This window comes from Schistosoma mansoni (assembly GCF_000237925.1).
Source record: "Schistosoma mansoni, WGS project CABG00000000 data, supercontig 0254, strain Puerto Rico, whole genome shotgun sequence".
NCBI lineage: Eukaryota > Metazoa > Platyhelminthes > Trematoda > Strigeidida > Schistosomatidae > Schistosoma > Schistosoma mansoni.
Window position 1 is genome coordinate 59,700 of NW_017386117.1, and position 25,136 is coordinate 84,835.

The 25,136-nt window shown below is 39.6% G+C and overlaps 1 protein-coding gene across 1 annotated transcript in view; it reads right to left on the reverse strand.

Moving 5' to 3' along the window:
- The window catches only part of Smp_134120 (hypothetical protein), a 70,003-nt gene extending 54,686 nt beyond the window's left edge, over positions 1 to 15,317 (reverse strand). The window contains exons 1-8 of the mRNA XM_018790854.1: positions 15,141 to 15,317; positions 14,935 to 15,102; positions 13,401 to 13,775; positions 12,198 to 12,327; positions 10,532 to 10,698; positions 9,883 to 10,096; positions 8,319 to 8,563; positions 6,104 to 6,286 (exon numbers count right to left, since the gene is read on the reverse strand). Of these exons, the coding sequence (XP_018647378.1) occupies positions 6,104 to 6,286; positions 8,319 to 8,563; positions 9,883 to 10,096; positions 10,532 to 10,698; positions 12,198 to 12,327; positions 13,401 to 13,775; positions 14,935 to 15,102; positions 15,141 to 15,314 (1,656 nt within the window). The 5' untranslated portion in view covers positions 15,315 to 15,317. The remainder of the gene's footprint in view (positions 1 to 6,103; positions 6,287 to 8,318; positions 8,564 to 9,882; positions 10,097 to 10,531; positions 10,699 to 12,197; positions 12,328 to 13,400; positions 13,776 to 14,934; positions 15,103 to 15,140) is intronic.
- Between the last annotated feature and the right edge of the window lie 9,819 nt (positions 15,318 to 25,136).

Here is a 25,136-nt window from a genome sequence, read left to right on the forward strand (position 1 = left end):
CCCAAATGCCCTGGTACGGCCGAGAGTGGAGAGAGTCTACTCTCCCTCTCGAAATGCTCTCACATGGCCAGCGAATATATAGCCTCTGCCAGGGAAGTCCTACTCACTGCCTTCTCGTGGCGCGGGTGTTGTTTACGAAAGTGAGAGGACGAAAAGCGAATGTCCGGCGCTATAACCGGATTGGTGGACACGGAGGGTCCACCTAGGGGAGTTGGAAAACCCTGATTCCAAACCAATCGTGCACATGGGCTCCAGTATCCTGATGGAACGAATGGCGGACGAACCTGTCATTGGTCAACGGCTACCATGAGACTGCATCTCCTCACGATGCTCCACTGCCCTGTGGATCAGACCTTTTGGTCAAAGGCTCGGGGTGTAGACCCCTAAGAAAACCACCTGCTTCGGTTTGGGCACCCGGGCAGTATCACAGCCCACACACAAATAAATGAAATGATGAATTTTATTGACGATACTATTCCTGCTCATACTAGAAGCAAGACAATATACATTATTATTATTATTACCTTTATTACTATTATTATTATTATTATTTACCATATCGCTAACTCACCCCCTTTTATCCCCAATTTGTGTAACCTTACTTTTCAACTTATGCAGCAGCTCGCCCATGGTGGAAAATCTGTCCTATCTAAACGATCTCTAGTCACTGTCTGGTTGAAAGTGAATGCTTCCACCGATTATGAATACTGAAGCAGTCCTTCTGAAACCACGTACGCCGTTCAAGCTGGCTTCCTTCAACGTTCGCACACTAATGCAGATCAGACAACAGATAGGGCTGGCTATGTCTTTGGAAGGTCTTAATGTTGATGTTTGTTGTCTATCCGAGACCCGTATTCAAGACTCTATTGAAGTACTACAAATCCGCTCTCCATCTGTCGCCTCGAAAAGCTTGTTCCACGTGCGCTTATCCGGGGACTCTGTGGCATCTTCGTCTGGTCTTGCTGGCGTTGGTGTCGCACTAAGCGCTAGGGCTGAGGCAGCACTAATCGATTGGATCCCCATTAACAGTCGGTTATGTGCTGTTAGATTAGAAAGTTCCATCAAAGTGAGAAGAAACCGGCGTGAGAAACGGTGTCTTTTCGTCATCTCCGCCTATGCCCCGACAGATTGCAGCCCGGATGCAATCAAGGATGAGTTTTACCACCAGTTAACAGTTCTTCTCCAGAAAGCGCGTTCGACAGATATTGTAGTACTAGCCGGAGACTTGAATGCACAGGTCGGGCGTCTAGGCACAGAAGAGAGTCGTTTAGGTGGCCGATGGGGACTTGTTGGTCGCAGGACAGATAACGGGGACCGTTTGCTGCAACTGTGCACAGACCACAACCTGTTTCCGGCTAGCACTAACATCCGGCACAGTCATCGCCGGTGTGCCACCTGGCGTCCTCCCTCTGCATCCCAAGCCTGGACTCAGATTGATCACATCGCGATCAGCTACCGCTGGCGTGGTTGTGTACAAGACTGCCGCTCCTTTTGGAGTACCTATCTGGAGTCTGATCATGCCCTGGTTTGCGCCAATCTCACCTTACTTTTCAGTGGCCGAAGGATTGACCACCACCAACGGATTGATATTAGTAAACTGGCTGCAACTTCTGTTGCAAGTAAGTATCGAGCGGAGCTAGCCTCTAGGCTAGCTACCACCCCACCGAAAAGTATAGATGAGCATTGGTTGCATCTTCACGACGCCATGAAAATGGCGAGTAAAGCCGCTTGCGGCTTCGCGAAACGTCCCGCTTACAAGCACTGGGTTTCTTCTGGCTCCTTACAACTGATGGAAGCCCGTCGGTCTACTCCGGGTGACCGTGAGTTTGACCACAAACGAAGGCTGTTACGTAATGAAATCGGGCAAAGCTTGCGTAAGGACCGGGAAGCCTGGTGGTCGGAGCGTGCTAATGAGATGGAAGCAGCAGCTGCATCTGGTAACTGCCGGAAGCTCTTCCAACTCATCCGAGCCACTGGCAGCAAGAAGTCTGGTGTGAGTGAAACAATCTACGAGGATGACGGGATGCCAATCACTAACATCTGTCGACGTCTTGGACGATGGGCGGAATTTTTCGAAGGGCAGTTCAACTGGCCTGCTGCTCCGGCAACATCAACCAGCTTGTCCTGCCCCCCATGGCCGGTGACGACTGATCCACCAAACGAGGCGGAAGTCCGCAAGGAACTCCAACTCTTGAAACGTTACAAATCACCTGGCCCAGATGACTTACCTCCGGCTCTTTTTAAAGATGGTGGTGACTTTCTGACTAAGGAATTGACTGTGTTGTTTGGAAAGGTTTGGGAGGAAGAAAGTGTTCCAACATCATGGAATGAGTCAATAGTCGTCCCTATCTTTAAAAAGGGTTCACGTTGTTCCTGCAATAACTATCGGGGGATAAGTCTACTTTCGATTGCGTCCAAACTATTGGCTTCTATCATTCTTCGTAGGTTGTTTAAAACCCGAGAACGATTGACTCGCGAGGAGCAGGCTGGTTTTCGTTCTGGTCGAGGATGCATTGATCACATCTTCACCTTCCGCCAAATGTTAGAACACCGTCATACTTATCGCAGGCCAACAATCGTAGTGTTTTTTGATATCAGGGCGGCCTTCGATTCGTTGGACAGGACTGTTCTCTGGGATTGTCTATTGAAGAAGGGTGTGCCTGAGAAGTTCATTAACATCTTAAAGGCCCTGTATACGAACACCTCAGGCAGAGTGAGGGCATACAACCACCTTTCTCCCTTGTTCCATTCGAGCAGTGGGTTTAGGCAGGGTTGCCCGATCTCACCATTCCTCTTCAACTTTACCATCGACGACATCCTGGAAACAGCTCTGGTGGATGTAAGTAATGGCGGTGTGGACCTGCTGCCTGGAGAACGACTTCTCGACCTTGAGTATGCGGATGATATTGTCTTACTGTGCGATAATGCCCAAGGCATGCAATCAGCACTTAATCAGTTGGCAATCAGTGTCCGCAGGTACGGCATGTGCTTTGCACCCTCCAAGTGCAAAGTACTCCTACAAGACTGGCAGGATTCTAATCCTGTACTCACCCTGGATGGTGAGGAGATTGAAGTAGTTGAGAAGTTCGTGTATCTAGGTAGCTATATAAGTGCTGGTGGTGGCGTGAGTGATGAGATTGATGCACGTATAATGAAAGCCAGAGCGGCTTATGCCAATCTGGGCCATCTTTGGCGCCTTCGTGATGTTAGTCTGGCTGTAAAAGGTCGGATCTACAACGCGTCGGTGAGAGCAGTTTTGCTCTATGCTTGTGAAACCTGGCCTCTCCGAGTTGAGGATGTTAGACGTCTCTCTGTGTTCGATCATCGTTGTCTCCGAAGGATTGCTGACATCCAGTGGCAACACCATGTTAGTAATGCAGAGGTTCGGCATCGTGTGTTCGGGCGCAGAGACGATAATTCAATTGGTGTCACCATCTTGAAACACCGACTTCGATGGCTTGGACATGTTTTACGAATGTCGTCCCAGAGACTTCCACGTCGTGCATTATTTGCCGACTCTGGGACTGGTTGGAAAAAGCGGAGAGGAGGTCAGTGTATGACATGGTGTCGTGGCATGAAAGAAAGCTGCAAAGGGCTAGCTTCTGTTGGTCCTTCACGACTCCCTGGTTGGGGTCCGAGAGATGGTGCAACACAGTGGCTACAGACGTTATCAGATATGGCTCAGAATAGAAGCCAGTGGCGATCCTGCTGCAACCTTCTTTTACTTTGTACATAAAGAATGGTTCTAACTTTCCTAACTGAAAGAGTCTTCTGGTTGTACATTTCAGTTCGCCTTATCTTTTCATCCCTTCTCTTCCTACTTTCATTATTTTGTGTGGCGCATATGTACCTGGTGCCCTTTTGTACCAATATATATGTGTTTAAATAAATAAATAAATAAATACTGGGACTCGAACCCAGTACTCTCACTTCAAACGCCATCGCGTTATCCACTCGGCAACTGAGTCCTGATAGCCACTTGCTTGTGCGATGGGGTGAAGTTTAAATTCATTCAGTATTGTTTGTTTGAATCTTCTCATCGATTTGTTAGGACTGCAACTGGTCAGTCTCTAATTGGCATATGTGCATACTGTGCGTATTGCCTCAATATAGCCTTAATTCACAAGCATAGTAAGCAGAGATGGATAGTGGCTAGCAGTGGAATCCAGGACGCGCGTTTCGTCCTGTTTGGGACTCGTCAGCTAGATGTACCTGCATCTCAGAGTTGATGTTTTTGGATAAAACATAAGCTGTCATGTTTGACTAAACACTCTGGTACGGTCAAGAGGAGAGTCCGCTCTCCCTCTCGAAATGTTCTCTCATGGCCACGCGTATATAGCCTCTACCAGGGAAGTCCTTGTTGTATCCCGAAGAGAATTATGAATGGTAACTTTTGAGAACTAATTATTGGCCAATATAATATGTATATTTCCTATTGTAATTAACCTAATCATATTCGTTTCCTCTTACCACTAACTTTATTTTGACCTTTGAACTATTATTATACGATCCTTGAGTTATCAACAGTTTATTGATTACTATTCACAGCCACATTCGGCTAAAACTTGTACAAATGTTATTATCTATTTTATGGGTCGATATGGTCTGTTTGGTTGGTATATGTATGTTTGAAATACAATGATTCATACCACTGAGGCTGTTATTGGTGTTTTGGACTTAACTGGCTGGGCTAGGCAGATCGCAGGATCGCTTAGCACTCTAGTCTGCTCGTACGGTTTCGTGTGTCACTGTTCCAATCGACAATTCGCTGCTCTCTAATTGGCGGTCTCATCAAGTCACACATCAACTAGGCATCCACTCGGCCACAAGTATAACAATCCTACTCACTGCCTTCTCGCGGCGGACGTGTTCGTTACAAAATTGAGAGGACGAAAAGTGAATGTCCGGAGCTTTACCGGGTTGGTGGACACGGCGAGTCCACCTAGGGGAGTTGGAAAACCCTGATTCAAAATCAATGGTGTACATGGACTGGCTCCAGGATCCTGAGGGAACAAATGGCGTATGAATCAATCGTTGGTCACCGACTACCATGGGATTGCATCTCCTCACGATGCTCCACTGCCTTGTGGACTAGACCTTTAGGTCAAAGGTTCGGGGTGTGATCCCCTAAGAAAACCACCTGCTTCACCTTGGGCACCTAGGCAGTATCACAGCCCTCACACAAATCAAATGAGATTTTTGCATCGCATATATATCTGGTGCTTCCTTGTACCAATATGTATGTGTTCAAATAAATAAATAAATAAAGAAGTGTCACTAATAAGTTATATCACTTATTCTGAAACATGAATGAAATAATCATAAACAATATAGAGAGTGGTACAAATTTCTGTTAGCCCAAGTTACTGTACCATGTAAGCATAGCAAAATGAAATCAACAAGATGGATCGTAAGACAGTCAAAATAATTGTAATAGCAATGTTATTGAGAAGGATCAAACATTGGTATTATGGTTCGAGAAGACAAAGTGAAAAGACTTGAAAGGGAATATTGGAACAAGAAGATATATACGAAGGTATATACTGAATGTATCAATCTTCTAAGCTAATGTTATAGTGAATGAGAACACGGGTGGGGACAATCGAATGAATTCAAGCACAAATTACAAACTATCTCACTAAAATCTGATAACCATACAGCTAATTTGCAAACTATCAATCAACTGTCTCAATCTTGACTGTCACTTCTGTAAATATCAGTCCATCTTCTCTGATCTCATTGTTCATGCATTTTCATACCAATCGCGTTTCGTTCCCGTTCTTTCCTTATCGATTTTCTGCCAAATTACATGTTATGCATGACCTTCACTATATACTACTTATGTGGATATAAGTAACCCACACCACAACATTAATTTGAAATCAATAATATCTTGAAGTTATAACTGTTCTTATATTGTATGCAGTATAACTTATCTATAAAATATATCTTAAGCATTATGTATTTCTGTATGTTTCAGAGCGCCAAGATATTGACAATGATAATAAGTTCTATGAAAAAGAAAGCCAGTTAACTAGTAAAACAATCTTGAAAGAAAATAGCAATTAAACTGTGATGATAAACTTCATGAACGATAACTAACCTCTTTACTTCTCGAAGAGATACATGTCAATTTCTGTACAAAGTCAAATACTAATCCAGGATCTATATCTCTTGATGTTGATGATTCTTCATGTAGAACACCAACTTTACCTGGACTTGATTCACTGTAACTGTTTTCATCAGGTATTTTATCTTTTCTGATATCAATGACATTAAGTGGAAACTAGTAAAAAAATAAACAATGTAATTTAATCACATTTAAAGTTCATTTCTAAAACTTTATTTGATTATATTACTCATGAGTAACTTGTATTATATTTGACATGTTCCTGAGCTACACAACATTGATTTGCCAAAATGATATTTGGTAATGTAACACTTATCGAATCTTGTCATGAACTTTTTCGATTAATAGTAATATTCCCCAACTATTTAGATGGAAACACTTAAAGTGGGGTTCGAACCTGAAACGTAATGGTTCAAAGTAGAGGGTGTCAAACACGAAGCCATAGCTCCAATAGAATTTGGTTTTAATTTATACATATTAAAGTAACCAGTATGTGTTCGAACACACTTTGAACAAATCATTCTCCGTATATCCCTAATTGACACTATGTCTGTCACCGTTTTAATCGCTTTGAAAAGAGAGTTTAGAGTTTAAACCAGTCCATATTAAATCATTGTTTATGAGAAACCAAGGTATGATTCTGATTTTCTCACTCTCCAGTGTATCGATTCAGATGAAATTTAAAAGTACTACAGAATGAAAGTTCGCTTCATACACTAACAGGATTTCTATCAACCTAGGAAGAAATCGTTCATACGAATACATTTCACTAAGTTTGGAAATCCGGGAAGCATTTTCCTTTTCTCAATTGAGACTAATCCACTAAATGTGTCAACGCATTATTGATGATATTCCCAATAAGTCTCGATTCAAAGAAACTATTTTAAATAACCAGAGGTGATCTAATCAAATGAATAATAAGCCACATTAACCGCTTTTCGTCAAGTTTCGATTCAGAAAATAGAAAAGTACATCAGATATACCGATGAATGCATACTACCTAGTAAACCTTTCGGTAAACACTTTACCTTAAATAGTATCAATGAATTTAAAGAAAATATAGATACCAGATATGGATGTTAATGAAAACATTAACATTAACAAGTCACTGACAAATGGACTGAGTCATGTTGGTAGGTGTAGACTACCTGGTTGGAATGCGCGAGATGATAGCAACCGATGCTTAGAGACCTGGAATGGCATGGCTCAAAATCGCTTGCAATGGCGAAGGTGAATCCACTCTTTGTGTTCTCTCAAATTATAACCTGCATTCTTCATGTCCCTTTCTCTTTTCCCTTTCCAAGTTTATTTCACTGGATTATACTCCTTCAATAACATCTTCAAACCCTAATCTTTCACATAACTGCTTATACTCTTACTACTACTACCACTGTGGGATTTGAATCGACAACTGCATCTCTGTGCTAATGTGGTATGGCAACTCGAACTGATGTACGTACGTACAAAGTTCTATGTTGTGACTGACTGACTGACTTAATATGAATACAACCACATTTAAATGAGTCCTAAATGAGGCAAAATACGTATTATTTGAGTTGTCAATAATCATTGAAATATGTAACTGATTGAAGCGGTGGATTAGTAGTTAAAGTGTTCAACATGTAATCATTGAGCGGTACCTCCGAACTCTACTACACGTGCTTCATTTTAGGTAGTCCGGTATTTCAGTCAGTCTTATACACACAAATCTTTAGATCAAACCCGAGTACATTAGTAAATCAAATGATTAGTCACAACTGACATAAAACCTAGAACATATTTTCATTAACTTAAATTGCCACACCACACCACGACAGCTAGATGGAAGTATGAAAAAAAATGAGTACAACCGATATTAAAAGTAGCGACAGCAAAAAAGATTAGACAAAGAGGAAAGTACTGATCCACGGAATAAGTCAGGAAGCTCAAGAGCTAGGTAGTAAACAAAAAGTGAAATTATCCGCCACACTGAGACAGATTTTCTAGTCATATCACTCAACATTTTCAACCACTGATCACGATTATCAAACAGGCCTCCCAACCAAGAATTTTTCAGTTAATAACATGCATTAGACTTACAGCTAAAGAATTCATGTGACGTCCTGATACATGAAGGTGTGATGTTTTAGTGAATTATAAGGAATAAAGTATTACTTTAGAAAATAAGAAAACAAAAGACGATGCTTACTAAATTCACATTGTTCACACCATCATTTATAGCTTCAACAAGTAGACTTAATAAAGATTGAGAATTCTGACCAATTATTTGTGGGAAAATTTCACGTTCCAATGATGCTAGTGATAACCACAAATTGTTGGATTGATCCACAACATTACCTTCTTCTTCTTCGTGTTGCTGTTGTTGTTGCCTTAATAAATTATTAAATTTATCTACAATCTCTGTCAATTTGGGATACTTAGTTGTGATAGCATCTGCAAAAAATAAACAATGATAGAAATATTGAAAATTTTATTTAAATGACAATTATCAGTCCTTAAAGATATTTATAAGTTATATTTTGCCCCCAAATGCCCTGATACGGTCGAGAGTGGGGAGAGTCTGCTCTCACTCTCCAAATGCTCTCACATGGCCACGCGTATATAGCCTCTACAAGGGAAGTCCTACTCACTGCCTTCTCGTGGCGGGGGTGTTCATTACAAAAGTGAGAGGACGAAAAGTGAATGTCCGGCGCTTTAACCGGGTTGGTGGACACGGAAAGTTCACCTAGGTGAGTTGGAAAACCCTGATTCCAAACCAATGGTGCATATGGGCTTCAGGATCCTAAGGGAACAAATGGCATATGAACCAATCGCTGGTCATCGGCCACCATGGGACTGCTTCTCCTCACGATGCTCCACTGCCTTGTGGACTAGACCTTTAGGTCAAAGGCTCCGGGTGTGGTCCCCTAAGAAAACCACCTGCTTCAGTTCGGGCACCTGGGCAGTATCACAGCCCTCAAGCAAATCGAATGAGATTTGTATGGCGCATATGTATCTGGTGCTTCCTCGTACCAATATGTGTTTAGATAAAATAAAATAAAGTTATATTATCAAGTACATCCTAAAGACTTCATCATCAAGTTATCTACTACGTACAGGTTAGTGTAATCTGACTTGAAGTCAAAGTCTTAGTGTGAAGGTTGGTGATATTATTCGGTTTTAGGGAGAGAACAAGAATCTGTAACTTAGTGTATGAAACTCGAACGCCTTAATCACAGACATAGATCCACTTGAGGACTAGTAATACTGTTCAGTTGATTAAAACAAACTAGGTTGATAAGAATCGAGAGATTCAATCACTAACCTATGACTTACTAATACATTTGCACCACCGCCACAAAATTTATTTATTCGTGGCCTTATTTCATAAAGTCAATATTTTTGTCAACACTTTAGTCTAATAGCTAATTTGATAGCTAGATTTGTTCAATAGGTAAGTTCTGAATATAGTCACATGCAGTGTAGTTGACGGTTCATTTATATACAGGAATCGTCAGAAGATTTGAATATTTCATACATCTAGAGTATTAATACATAAGGCACTGGACTTTGAACAAGGGTTTTATGGGTTTGAACTCAACCTTTTCTACTTTATTTCGGGCTGACGGACATTACAACTAGCACTGCCAAAAATAATATACCTCAAAACCAAGTAAATAAAACTATTTAATAGGTTGTACTAAGAACTATACTTCATACATACATGGGAAATAGTAAATTCAACGTTATTTTCTAGCAGCAAAAACACATACCGTCAAGTTTCGGTGAAATCTCACATAATTCATCGTCTGGATCTGCTGTGAGATCAATAAGCTCCCTATTATCTGCTGATGTTGATTGTGACGATGATTCTAAAACTCGATCCGCCTTACGCACAGACGATACGACTTGAGTCAATAATTCCTTGATATTCATTGATTCTGTATTGAAGAGTAGTATGAGTAAATGTACAAGTGTACGAAAAGGCTGAAAGACATGAAAACGGAAAGAAAAAATATACTAACTTAAGGAAAAATAATAGTAAATCTTAATTTATGTTAAATGTGCATCTATATACAAAGCGTACGTAATACACTGCTTGACTAAAGTACAGTTTTAGTTGACATTCATCAGTAAAACGTAGTCGGAATCTTGGTGGAAACGCAACTTGGTCGATGTAATTCAATCAGCACTAAGAATTTACACAACTACGACATTGGTTACAGCTCAGTAACCAGCCAGTTGTATTATAGTCTGAAGATCAGTCTCATCCTGAATAGGTCAGTGGAAACGTTTAAAAATGTGAGGTTGGGTGATGTCGCTTCTAATCCCACAAAGTGCATAATCTCCCTCAATATTGCAAAAATGCTCCGCCAATATATATATATATATATATATATATATATATATATAATTTCTTACCCCAGTAGCAGCAATACGTTGCATAAATTGACCAAATACAAGTAGCGAATCTAAATGTCCTTTAGGCCATACTAAACTTCTCGCTTCAGCCCAACTTTGCAGTTCATCGTGTAACCGTGTAGCATAAGTTGCCAAACGTTTAAGAACATTGACCGGTTTCATAGATTCTAGAAGAAATACATTTAAATACATTGAAGATTAAAATAAATTTCTCGAAGTTTATGAGCAAGATATTATTATTATTATTAGCTTTATTCAATATTATATTTTTGGTACAATATAGAATTCTCAGCACAAAGTACTTCAACAAGTTTCCGTTTCTTACTTCTTCGTCCTTTCTGACGATGAATATTGAGTGATCGCCAGTTAGAACTTAGCAGACCAGTCAATCGACATCTGGATAATGTACATTCTTGTCGCTGCATATTGCCAGAAACCACGATATCTCTGATTAAGCCTTCTGTAACCTTTACAGCGAAAGGTCTTACACTTTTCAGAAACGCACCTGAATAGGTTGTGCGATTAATAGGCATAGTGATGTATTGAAACAAACGAAGTCAGATAACTTGTTGAAATATCTAGATGACAGGAACAGGTAGCCCAGATGTTTAAACAGGCCGCCAATACCTTATCAATAATAAGTACGGTAGAAACTTTCCTTCAAACTAATTGATACTCCTAAAACATATATGAGGAATCATTAGCAATGTATGAATAAGATGACACGTTTACTTATAAACTGTAACTATTAATGTATCTTAATTAGTGAGCATATGTTTATGTAACCTGGCTTCGAGGGCTAGTGATACTATTTGGCTATTCAGAGCAAAGTAGACTGAGAGGGATTAAATCTGTAGTCTAACTATAAAGAGCTAAGTGCTTTAATCAACTGCTTACTTACTCCTGTTACTACCCTATTCAGTCTATTCCTTAATATTATTTACAGGTTTTTAAAACTATCTAAAAGTTGTGCATCCATAAGTTTAGAAATAGATACTCCCTTATTTAAGATGATAATTGTCCTGAATATGACGTGAGCAGTTGTCGACTTTCAATTGTTACCAGTTAATGACTTGTTAGATATAATGAACAAAACTAAACTTCTTATCGAGGTCACAAACCGCCACTGAAAACCTAAAAGCAATAGACAGCCGTCTCGTCTTAGTGTATGACTCCACAGCAGTGCGAATTCACGACCCCGCACATAGTGATCAAACCTAATACCTCCGGTCTCGCGTACGAACTATTAGCCTCCAGACCACTGAGTCGGCATCCAACGGTGTTAATATCTAACTTCAAACAATACATGATATTACGTGACCATCTCCTATTGTCTTCGGTGGATAACTGCCTAAAACCTGACAGTTTATTTCCACTGGTCACAGCTTTTCACTAGAGCTCCGGAAACTTCCTCTTGAAGCTGGCCACATGATAACTTTCAGTTATGAAGATTGTTGATTTTCATTAAAATTACCAACCGATCAAGAGTTAATTTCATTAGCTTTCAGTATCTTTATTACTTGTATTTTCTTAAATTTTCAATTTCCACTACACTCTAGCAATTGAGTAGCTTTAAATATATCCCAGCTTCCTTTATTAAATAAGTATAAGTGTAAATTAAATCAATAATAAAAGAATGTGAAAAAAAACCAATTTAAGCACTTACTTAGAGCTGATTTACTCATCAAGGAGGAAGCAAAGTCCTTATACAATTGGCGGATATCATTATCTAATTGATCTTGTGCTAGTCTACCAGCTTTACTTAAATTCTCAGGTTTTAGATTATTTGTTATTTCCTATAAAAAAGAATATAAGCAAGGAATTAGTTTTTAGTAACCTGACACCTCTAGTTAATTTCTAACTTTGATTAACACAATTACCAGGTACAGATTCGTGCATTTAATTCCAAGTCACACTCTAAGTGTGAGGGCTGGTAATACTACCTAGTTTTTCAAATCGAAATAGGTGGAGCAGTATTCAAATGGTCATCTACTGACAATGACTTATCTACTTTCTGTTGAGAATATTTGGCTATACGCCAAGACATTTGGAAATATACGATAGAACAACAAGACACTTGTTAATAATGTATCTTTATGAACGCTGAACTGGTTTTCATGTATTCCTTGATAAATGCTCAAAACCTTGAGGAATCGAATAGATAACTAATTTTATTTTCCATGTACGCCTCATTTTGGCCTTAATTGTAAGTTATGCGGATGAACTTAATAAAGTAGATAACTGTTTCATGATCCGCAAGTTTAGTGATTATGAAACTTTATAAGTGTACCAGTATGTAGGAAAACAAAAATACTTTGCTCTTAATACAAATGGCGTAATTCGGGACTATAATGGTTTTGCGGGTTTTCAATGTAGCTCCAATAGACATGCCTTGAAAAATCTATCCCGCCAGTAAATAATTCGCATATATCTGAGTCACATAGTCAAGGTAAACAGCTAGTGTATTATAAGGAAAACTAAACCTTAATAGCTCACTGTGACCAACTGGTAAAACTCGTGCCAAATTTCCAGTCGTGGTGCTACATGTCACTTCATAATGGTAATAAATGTAGTAGTATAAACAATGAAACATTACCCACTGAAAAAGTTTGAAAAGTACCTTCGTATATTTCGACCATGGTCAATGAGTTATTGCAGTTTTTTTAAACATACACAAAGCTGCCAACTTACTAGATCAGTGTATATTTCACTAATGAATTATGTTATAAACCACAAAGCGAGAGATAATGTACGTAACTGAACAAAAACTGGGAAGGCTAAATTGGTCACTTATAAACTTTATGTGATTACATATGAACTACAGAAAAATTTATTGTTAAGACAACAGGAAACCAGATAAACAACCTACTTGCACAAGATGGGAGAACCCCTTAATTCTAATCCCATACTTGGCCAGTTGATCCAACTTTTGATATTGATTGCTGTGTTGTACAACCCTGAAATTATCCAAAACTCCCAGCATATGTTCTGTGAACACTGATTCCCACCACGAATAAACTGATCCTCGACTAACATTAGTAGGTAAACGATATCGATTTTTACAGATGCAAGTCTTTAGTTCTTTTAAAACATCCTCTGTACACATTGTCATTGCTTGATTTGTAGATCCTGTTGTGAAACATGCCACTACACGTTGATCAAATTCACTAACTTGAAGTATTTCTAGTGCGGCTGGTAACCTTACGACGGGACCAAGAAGTCGATAATCATTTGGTGCTTCTAACTTGAAACGTAAAACGCAAGAAATTATTTAAGGACGCAATGTTTAAATTCCTTAGATATTCTAACGGAATTATGAATTTATTTTAAATACAACTCAATGAAAAGAAATTAATTCGGAAAAGTAAATGGTTTGCCGAGAATTCAAACTTAGAACCACTAGAAGTATCAAATAGAAAATTAGGATGTACTTCGTAACGTGTGAAAAGTGCATATCACACAAAGAACTTTTACGTGATTAATGGTCACCACATAAACTTCCTTAAAAACCCGACCATTTTAAAATTGTCCGGTGGTTTTGTGTAATTAACGTAATTTAGTAATGAAGTCCAGATTTGTGTATAACAAGTTCAATAGAGGAGTTAATGATAATGTTTGGATGTGCGAAGTGAAGTAGGTAAGACAACTTTTACGTCTGTAAACTATTAGTTGAGAGTGCAATGACTTAAGCTTCGCCTGATTTTTTTTCTATGCTTGAGTTATTGGAGGTTGTTTAAAGTATGAGACGGACATGCTGAAACAAGTCCAACGACGAGGAACTAAAATAGTAAAAACTCTATCTGGCCTATCTTATGAAGACAGAGACACCTCAACTTATTTCCATTATCTTACCGCAGAATACGGGGTAATCGAATATTTGCTTATCATATACCAAACGATGACCTTGGTATTAATATTTCTTATATTTTCCTTCCGTCTAGAACTAATCATTTGAGAGGACATTCGAAGAAAACTCAAAAACCGAGATCAAATCGTCCACATCGTTCCCCGCACCCAGTAGTGAATTACTGGAATTCTCTACAAGAACACGCAATATCAGCACCTTCTGATGATGTATTCAAAACGAGGCTGGACCTCCTCAGTGTTACGAACTACAAGGATTAATATAGGTCGATAGACTTATCCTTATTACTGAAGATTGATGACTATAGTAAAAAAGTCAGTCGTCAAGGCATTATTTGGACCTTGTGGTTTACGGGATGAAGGGAACATAGCTTTTGAATTAGAGACGTTAAATAATTTGGCATAGATGGTTATACGTTAATGATTTCAGAAATGGGTTAATTCTTGTCAGAGGCCACCGGGTTTTCATATTCAGACACGAATTAGATTCCAACGATCATTACCCATGAGAAGGATTTAAAATAGACATCAAGACACACCTGTATTAGCTGCTCCATGTCCGCCAAAGTTAGGACGTTACGAGTAGTAGCATACGCCCATAGATGCGTGTTAACCCTTTGAATTAACTTTTTGTGTTCTGCTAGACGCGGTATACAATCTGCATTCATTCGAATGCTTGCAATAAAATTGATCGCTGATGGATAATGCTTAAAATCAAAAGTTTTATGATAGATAGTATAAATACCCTGAAAAGCTCTTCTTGTATGCAACCAAGGCCAGTATATCGATGTTCTTGAGAGACTTTCCATAACAGCATTTGGATAACATTGTTGACATCTTCTATAGACCTAAACTGATATGATGGTCCTGTCGAAGGTTGGAAGTCAAAATAGGACGGTATTGGTTCAGGGAACGGCATTGTGCCTGACCTTCAGTCCCGCAATAATTTAACTTGTGGTCCTAAATGGTTCAGTCTTCAAATGATTTTGGACGGAATAAAAGTTTTTTTTATTTAACAGGCTTCCATATCTAGTAGTAGTGAATCACCGATACCTCCAGTCAGGAACCTAGGTATATTAACGATAATAGAGGAAAAAGAAATTGGTAAATCACAGTAAGATATTATCCTCAGTCGAGTCACGTAGACTAGTGGCCGCATTGCTAATTGACCGATAGCATTCGATCTGCACTAAGAAGGACTTGACACACTATGTTCCCGTACTCTAAATGGGGATGAATAAAACTGTTGAAGATTATGTAAGAAGTTCTTTCGTCGAACTGGCCGAGATTATCTGAATGGTCCCAAATCTGGCAATTGCCGATAAACACTTCCAAGTGTATTGTGATGCATATTGGCCACCAGGGTACAGATACATACACGATGAATAACACTGAGTTACCTATTGTTCAGGCACACAATGACTTAGGCGTCATCGTTAGTCAAGACTTAAAGACTACTGCACACTGCCGTGCAATAGCCGCCAAAGGTTTTAGGACTTTATGGTCCATACGCAGGGCTTTTAGGTATCTTGACGATAAAACGTTTCTGACTTTGTATACAGTGTTCGTGCGCTCTAAACTTGAGTACTGTATACAAGCAGCTAGCCCCTGCCTAAAAAAAGACAGTGAACTCTTGGAAAGGGTTCAGAGAACAGCAACTAGGCTGATTCCCGGAATAGCGAAGCTCCCGTATGGTACTAGACTGACCAAGCTAAACCTATTCCCGCTGTCATATAGAAGAATCAGAGGCGACTTGATTACAGTTTTCAAATTGCTTAATGACAAATTTGCACCTGATATGCCCTCATTTTTCTTGTCTTCCAAAACAGAAAATCTACGAGGACACTCCAAAAAAGTTCACAAGCCCCGAACGAATTACTTGTCAGCTGACTACCGACTTTCCCATCGAATAATCAACGAGTGGAATTCACTACCTCATCACGTGGTTGAGGCTCCATCCGTCGACTCCTTCAAAAGAAAGTTGGATCAGCTGAGAGACCATCATTGCCAGGACTAACACAGGCCATCAAGCCTCCTGTCCTTTCCAAACTGAAACTGAAAATGAGCTTCACTGTTGCAAGTGCAAGGTGTGCTCAAATGGTTGAGGACGGAATAGAATAAGCTTTCGCTTAACGGGCTTCCGTGTCTAGTAGCAGTGGATCACCAGTGCAAGAAGCTAGGTATATTAACGATAATAGAGGGGAAAAAAGAATTTGATAAATCAAAATAATGTTGTCCTTAGTCCTTAAGAATAAGTCAAGTTTCCTCTTAAAGGACTCCTGGGAAGTCGCTTGGACTAGCTCAGTCGGCAGCGAATTCCAGCATTTGACAACTCTTACGGAGTAGAAGTTGTGTCTACTGTCTGTTCTGCCATGTTGGGTCTCCAGTTTCTGGGTGTTATCTCTTAGGTTAGTGTTGCGACTAAGCTTAAGAAGACGTTTAAGGGGATGACCAGAATTATTAAGGATGCTGTAAGGCATTTTCGTCACAGTTAGCGTAAGACTTCAAATCGTAGGGTACCAGCATGTAGATCTTTTGGATATGAAGTAAGCCAATCAGTTGGAGGTGATTTGTTACCTAGTTGTCTGAACTTATTGATAAGACACATGTGGTTGACCCTATCATAAGCTTTTAAGAAGTCAAGGTAAATGACGTCAACCTTCCCCTTGCGATCAATGATGGTTGTTCATCTGTCTGCCACGGTCAGCAGGTTGGTTTTACAAGAGTAATAAGCCTCAACTTAGCGAACGTGAAAATGGCACCCTAAGCCGTGTCGCCAAGATTGAAGCTGCTTTTCGGATTGGCGACAAATTTATCGATAAGCTTTGTCTAGTACTGAAGCCTGTCTTCTTTTATTGCCTTTGTGCGTATGTTCCTTACTAGTTTGAATTGCCTATATGCGCCGTTGTTACCAGTTCGTTTGTAATCCTCTCAGCAATGCCTTTTGCGGCTTAACAAACGAAGAGTGCTATTCTTGGTGACTGTAGGTTGCTTGTAGATTTTGGGGATAGTAAGTGTAACAGACTGTCTTGCAGCACATAAGATCGTGTGCAGTAAGAAATCCCAATAAGCATCCACATCAAGTTGAGGATGAACTTCCCAACCCACCTGTTGTAGATCGTCCTGTAAAGCTGACACACCCAACCTTTTGAAATTCCAGCACCTTTTGTTGGTGTGATGTCTTAGCTCGGTTTTACTGGTAAAACTAAAGGCTATGACGGTCTGATTACGTTTCTCCAAGGGATCCAGGATTAAGAGAAAATCAATTGGGAATTCTTCGTTTGTAAATACCCAGTCTCAGAGCGACGGTGTCTGACTGTTTCTTCAACGAGTTGCCGACTTCACATTTTCGAATAGTCTCAGAACTGTAATGAGGTTAAAGAACTGAGATCCAGTGAAGTTTCCACCTCTCATGTACATATGTTCCGCAAAACTGACTTTAGGACGATTGAAGTCTCTTAGGATCAGGATATGAATGAATCCGAGATGAACTGAGTGGGATAATCCTTTTCAGCGTACAATTTTCAAACTGCATGTCAGCAGTGAGCTTTCTGTAGATGACTGCAACTAGGCACCTCTTACTGAGCGTCGTATGGAATCATCAAGGTTGATAAACCCTTGTTTGTGAACTTGATGTACCTGCAGGGAAGATCGCAAGTATAAGGCTACCCGGTCCACCATTCCTGTTTTTCTGTCACTATCGGTATTTCTAGCTTCTGGTTCGTAAATTAAGAAGATATCCATGTCTCAAATATCAGATGAGAATTATTGGCATTACTGATTTCACACAGCTTGTACAGGCAAGACTATAATTTATGGACGAGCCAATCAGAAGCGTTTGAGGGATTCCAAGGTCAAGGTGCCAATTTCAGTAACCGATGCTCATGTACGATCGGTTCACATAGAATTTGAGAGAAAACCCGATAATTAATCGGCTACAACAAATGAGAAGTTCCTGTATTTGTAATCGCGGGTATTAAATGACTTGTAGACCTTGTGCAGTCTTTCGTGATGTCGTCTTTTGATGTAATATATTTTGAAGGAAGACGTCTGCTAGAATAGGAACCTTTTTCGCTCGATCCAGGTTGAGACTAAGGCATATTGTAATAATTGCCGCCAACTGTATAATAAAATCACCAGTAAAATTGGCTGCAATAATCTCAGATGTTACTGAAGCTTCGGCTGTTCAGTGGTATGAGTATTGTAGGGACATATCCATAATAAAAATGATAAACCTACACAACCGGAGTACACACAAACAATAGTGAAGCTATGTGGTCGAGGCTGAGAGGGTTTTGTGACCTTATCATGGCTCTAGAAACCGACTATTATGAAGCCATATGAATGAGTTCCTCTACCTTATGCATTACGATTTTCGAACACATGAACCTTTTTCTAACCTTGACATGTTTTTGGACCATATAAAAGAAGTATATCCACTTTAATTATTTGGTTTTGTACAACATATTTTTACTCTATGCTGACCGTTCACTGATTGGCCAACATTTCTCAAGGTTACTTAAAATTCGTTCAGAGGTCGTCCATAAATTATAGTCTCGCCGCTTGTTCATTTTATTCGGTAAACTCGCGGGGCTAATATATAGGCATTTTATGCTTTCAATTCGAAACGCATGAGCTTTCCCGTCCTGTCTTTCTATACAAGCCTTACGTGGAAAGGTAACCTACCTACACAGGGTTTTCCTAATTAGTAGCCCCTGTCCTTCCCACATCTTTTTATGGTCATGACAGTCTGCAAGTGGGATAGTCAGCTCCAACTTGCTCATATGCTTGATCCTGGCACCATGTGGCCTATTCGGACGCAAGTGCATTCCAGTTGGCAACCGGTGCTTATTGTTACAAAATGCTTCGATTTGCAGCCGACATATGTGGGGATGAGGAGGTAGTCTTCATTATCCAGTGTCTAGAATCCTCGTTCTTCTTGGCCAGTCTGACCACTTATTGAGTCAATATGTTTTTGAGCTTCAAGGACTGTTTGACTAATTTCCATTCTGAAATATCAGACCTTGTGCGGTCAGCGTCCATGTTTACTGGTAGACCTGGCCTAATGATATTTCCTCCACGGATGAACTTTTCGCGAGATTCCTCAGGAATGTTGCAGATGTGACTGAGCTCAGAATACGGTATATCAGGGAGTATCTTTACATCCCCTCGTGAGCTCACTTAGTGACTGGCCAGTAACTCATCCCTACTTTGGCAGAGTTACTGAGCGTTACACGAAGTAGTCTTGGGTGGTTTAGGTGCTTAGAGTCCTTTCCCCAAAGAGCCGGGTAACCGTCAAAGGCTCTATCCTGAAAAGTTTGAGCTTCTTGTTTAACTCCTTCCAGAACACACTGTCAGTTTTGCATCGCAAACTAAGGGGAAGTCAGTGCTGTCTTTAATTTTCATGGTTAGGAGAGAATCGTCGCGAACCGTAATTGTTCCCACCAGTTGATTTCACTGCAATACCTGGGATATTCAGCTTCTCTGACAGTGGTACCCAGTCCCTTTTGGAATCGTTGACGGGGTTCCGATAACCTGCATTCAGGGATCCTGCGTTTGGAGAAAATTTCGCTGAGTGAGTCTGGTACCGTCGATGTTATGACTGTTCTGAGCTTCAGCATGTCCTCAATAGTGTCATGGAATGCTTCGTCTGTACTAGCGTTGTCGAGGTCCTCATTCTTGTTTTCACTGTTCTTCTCTGTTTATTAACCCATATAAGAACTGCCTATTTTCAGGTTTCTGGAAAGTTTTTCAGCAGGCCAGTCGGGAGAATAATGATATTGCTCAGCGAAACCCCAGCATTCATGTTACACGTGTCACATACCGACTTACAATTCGTAACCTCAAAAATAAATGAGAACTGTGCTTTCCTATTTTTGTTTGGTGTATGGACAAACCAATAGGATACATGAGTCCCTCTTCAACAAGTTCATGTACACTAGTAACCTGTAAAATGAGTGAGCTGATGGCATGGACTGGAAAGAATGACGGAACGAAGACAAATTTGAAGAACCAAGTTTATTACTTTTATCTGTATTCAATGCTGATTCCACGACTCCGTAAATTAATAAAATATGAAAATATGCCACTGAACGATGCGCGCTATCGGAAGAGTGTTTACTAGCAACCAGCTCGTTGGATTATTGATTTAGGTCGTCAATATTTCACGAGGGGGAAGGAATAAGTTGTAATGACAAACTCCCAAAATAACAGTTGACGTAGATAATAACTTTGATGGTTTTACTGAAACAACCGGAGATGAGAGTGTCCAACCATAGACACATATCACATCACAGAGATGTCACGAATGTACTGTTCTAAAACACTGTTTCCCGAAACATCTTATGCCGTGATTTCAGAGCTAATCAAACCCAAAGTTAGAAATGAAGGGATGGAAATATATACTTGAATGATAGTTAGGGTGTCGGAGTGCATGCAATCTGAAATCATTAGTCTTTGTAAGAGGCGCCACATGAGCTTGTGCGGATGTTTGAGTACTTTCAGCCTAGGTTATGTCCAGCTAAACGTTAATGTCGAGGACTGGCGAAAATATTTTTTATAGGATTTCTGTACATCAATTGAAATGTTTTATTCATTTCTTTACATCAAAAAGAGACAACACTCCTCAATGTATTCGAAATACAGAAACGGAATCAGTGGGAGTGGACGTATTCCACACCTGCTGCTGGATGACTCAATATCAAACTTAATAATGAGTTCTAACTCACGAACTGAAGGTATCGATCATATTATGAGTGAATTAGCCATTTTCTATAAGCAACTAAGTGAGATGCGTTCTAAAGTGGAGTCACTTGCGGGCTCTTTATTAAAGCATGATAGAACTAAAGACACTGTCACCCCTTCGACTGCTGTTGTCAAAGGATGTAGTTCCTTCAGAACTCGAAGACAGGATCAAGTAAAATCCGTTATTGACTTGATAGCTAGTAAAGTTACCAAGCGAATAATCTCTCGAAATAATGTGATTATATATAATATACCGGACAAAGTTGTCATTAAAACTGTCAGGAATTCGATATTAAAGGCAGTTAATCTCCAGGACAATCCGTGCCAATGTATCCGACTCAACAAAAAGCATCAAAAATACTCGTGCCCTATCCTGTTTAGATTTGATTCCCATTTATTAGCGGAACGTTTGAAAGAATCTGAACAGCTAGTCTGTGCGCATACGAAGTTTAAAAACGCTCGTATAGTCTCAGACAAAACCACCAACCAAAGATTAACGCAAAAGCGTACCATAAACGAAAATAACATTGTTGAGGTCACAACAAATGTGATCGCTCCAGCAGCTGAACCCACTGGTGCAGCTAATCTATCTCATGTTAGTCACTGTACTGATATACCAATGCAGTGTGCTAGTTTGCCTCTCATACCCCTGGTGGCCCTACATAACCAGGACATATCTGATGGAGACACTAATGTCATTCTTTCCAGTGTAATATCTGAAGCCTACAATCAAACATCTGATTCTATTGTGAAGGCTCCTAAAAACACTGCTAAAACTAAAAAGAATATACCAATTAGGAAGAAAGTAAATAAGAACCTTCTGGTTCTAGACCGATAACCAAAAATAAATATACCATGGATCGTGCATAATAACAGACAATAACGGATATCTTAACAACTAACAAATTTGAAGATAGTATCCTGAATATTTTACCAAAATCGATCTGGATATCAATCAATACCCTGAAACATATTCTACTCCTAGGTTGTATATATAGAGCTTCTGATAGTACCGATAATTTGAATGATCTTATTATCAATGCATTTATACATGCATCTACTCTAAACTTCAGTGCTAAGATTATCACTGGCGATTTAAATTATCCTGGGATTAACTGGTGTACCGGTAGTTGTCAGTCAAGCAATGATGAATTTTTATCAATCCTTAATCTGTACTGCTGGTCACAGTGGGATCGTACCCCAACAAGGGGTGATAATACACTTGATCTTATATCTAGTAGAGATAATAATAATATATTTCTGCAATAGCAGGTACACGCCATTTTCACAGGCATGATCTACAATTTACAACATATACTGGTTCACAGTATGCATCTCAAGCAAGCTTGTTTAGTAATTATAATCTATAAAAGTTGATAGCAGTTCATTCGTTCACATATAATGTGTTTTCATAAGAATAGTTTCCAAATGGGCATCGCGTCCACGTTACATACCAGATCCAATCTCGACAAAAAGTGTATTAGGGTTTCGGTCGGGCTAAGTATTTATGCAATGCAGCTTTTTAAGTTTATAGTTGTTATAAAGTAGGCTTGTGGAGCGCCTGGTTCGAACTATGACCTTGGGAAAGCGCGTTCGTCGAGCTTGTTCCAGATGTCCGAAGTTACATAGCTTCATCCTCAGAACAAGATTCTGAAGAGAAAAAAAGAAACCGAGCAACAAGGCATTTGGATATGAACGATAACTAATGCTTAACATTTATAAGTGGAACGGATGGAGGTATGATAAATTATTAGATTAAATTGATACTAGCTCATGTTGCAAGAGTGAACTGCGATTAAAGACTCCAGAGGAGAGAATGCAGTAATAAAGAACAATGATTTGTGATATTTATCAAGGTGGAGTAGGTTCCAATGAAGGAGGGAAGTCAGGGTTGGAATGAGGAAGAACAGAGAGTGCATATATAGATTAGAGTGTTGAGTAAAATAAAAATAATAACCATATCCTTTACAGTCAGTTTTTTTCATCATCCGATGCCTGCCAAACAGTTTCCATGTAAAAGTCCGAGTTAGCATGTTAAAGGTTGTCTTAGTAGAATAGTTAATCCAGCACAAAAATTAGAAACATGAGTCGTAATGGTGAGTGTAGGTGAACAATCTCAATATCACAGACCTATTGACTTGTTCTCATCCATAAAGAGCCTGATACAAACAAAATGTTCTGCCCCACAAACACGGGTGGATTGAAATCATCGCCCTCACCATCAGTGCTTGCTGGTCAGTAACTCCACCCTCCCTCCTTTTGTGATGTTAGGCTCATTTACGCTTATTTTTTGGATACGTATCATACCTCACATAATGCTCTGTTTCACATCCTGTTGGAAAACACTACTTCTATAAGTACCATGTTACAAGCTTATCAGACATTTACAAATTATGGACTGTGGGTAAGGCTTCGATGCAATGTTTTTATTGACTATATAGTGAAGTGTAGGTTACGAATCAGAGTATAGGCATTAGGAAGGGTATAGTGTAGGATATTTGTTTACCATAGTAGGCGGAAAAGTGGAGATTTATATTAGTTACAGATAAGGTAAGATAACTAGTGGTGAAATAATATTAATAGCAAGGCAACAGTGTAAAGATGAGTAAAAAGCTGATAAATAGACAAGAAGTAACTCACACTAAATTCGCGCTGAGGTTGTTTTGTTCTATGCTAACCGGTTGATGGGTGACAGGTTCTGTGGTTGTACGACCACTGGCAGTAGTCAGTCGATTGTGCGTTTCTTCTGGTGTTTCAGGGTATTTATAAGCGTCGTTTAGCGACCGAGTATTGATAGATCCAGTGAGTTGCCTGTCTACTTCAATTGAAAAGAATGAGGGGAAAGTATCTAATACAACTGCAAGGTAGGGAAATAAGGCGATTCAGTCTATATATGTAGAGAGCCTATGATGTCTGTGTGGGACGTGGATGTGTTCGTTTGCACCAGATATATGCAGGTGAGGGCTTGATCAATGAGTCTTGTAAACGTATGTAATTTGTCTGCCTTGCGTATTTCAGAAGGCAGACTGTTCCATATCAATGCGTACTTGATAAGGAAGAAGTTTTCACGTGTTTTTGATCTGTGTTTTTCAATTTTGACAGTGGATACTTTGTCTCGAAGGTTGTATCCATGTGAGTCTTGGTAGAGAGCTATATTACATGTGGAATAAGTAAGGTTTTTAAGGAGTTTGAAATAAAGAATTAAGTTAGACCTAAGCCTTCTTTTCCAGAGGGGTTCTAGTCCTAAGATGTGGCATCTGGATTTTTAGTCAGTGTGTTGGTCGTTCTTAAGTATTTTGCGAGTGAAGTCTCGCTGTATTCCTTCCACTTTAAGTATATCAGATAGGCGTAGGTTGGAAAATAAGAACGAGCAGTATTCGACGATGGGTCTTACGCAGGCTTTATACAGGATGATTTTAGCTTCGTTTTGAAAGAAATTACGAAGGATGAAGCCAAGCAATCTCCGCATTTGAGATGCTTTAGTTGAGATATGTTCAGAGAAGTTAAGACTGTCGGAGTAATGTACCCCAAGGTCAGTTACTGATGTCAGTCTGGGCAGTGAGTTTTTGTTAAGTGCTAGTTTTAGTTTAAGTGACGTGTTACCAATACATAGCCAACCATGTTTCTCTGTGTTGAGCTCTAGCCCCCAGCGTTTGCACCAGTCGTTTACTTTGTTGAGTTCATGTTGGATCGTTTGCATAGTACTTCGTACATCACAAATGTCAGTTTTATAGATGACTTTTAAGTCATCAGCGTAAAGGTAGGTCTTACCTGTAGTAAAGCACTTGCATATATTGTTGATATAAATTATAAAGAGCAATGGACCCAAGACACTACCTTGCACAACACCACTGGTTATTGGTCGAGGTGTGGATGTTGTAGAGTTAAGCTTGGTTATTTGGTATCTGTTTGTGAGGAAAGACTTAATCCATTGCAATAGGGGGTTTATAATTCCAACTGACTGGAGTCTGTTGATTAGAAGATTATGGGGTACTTT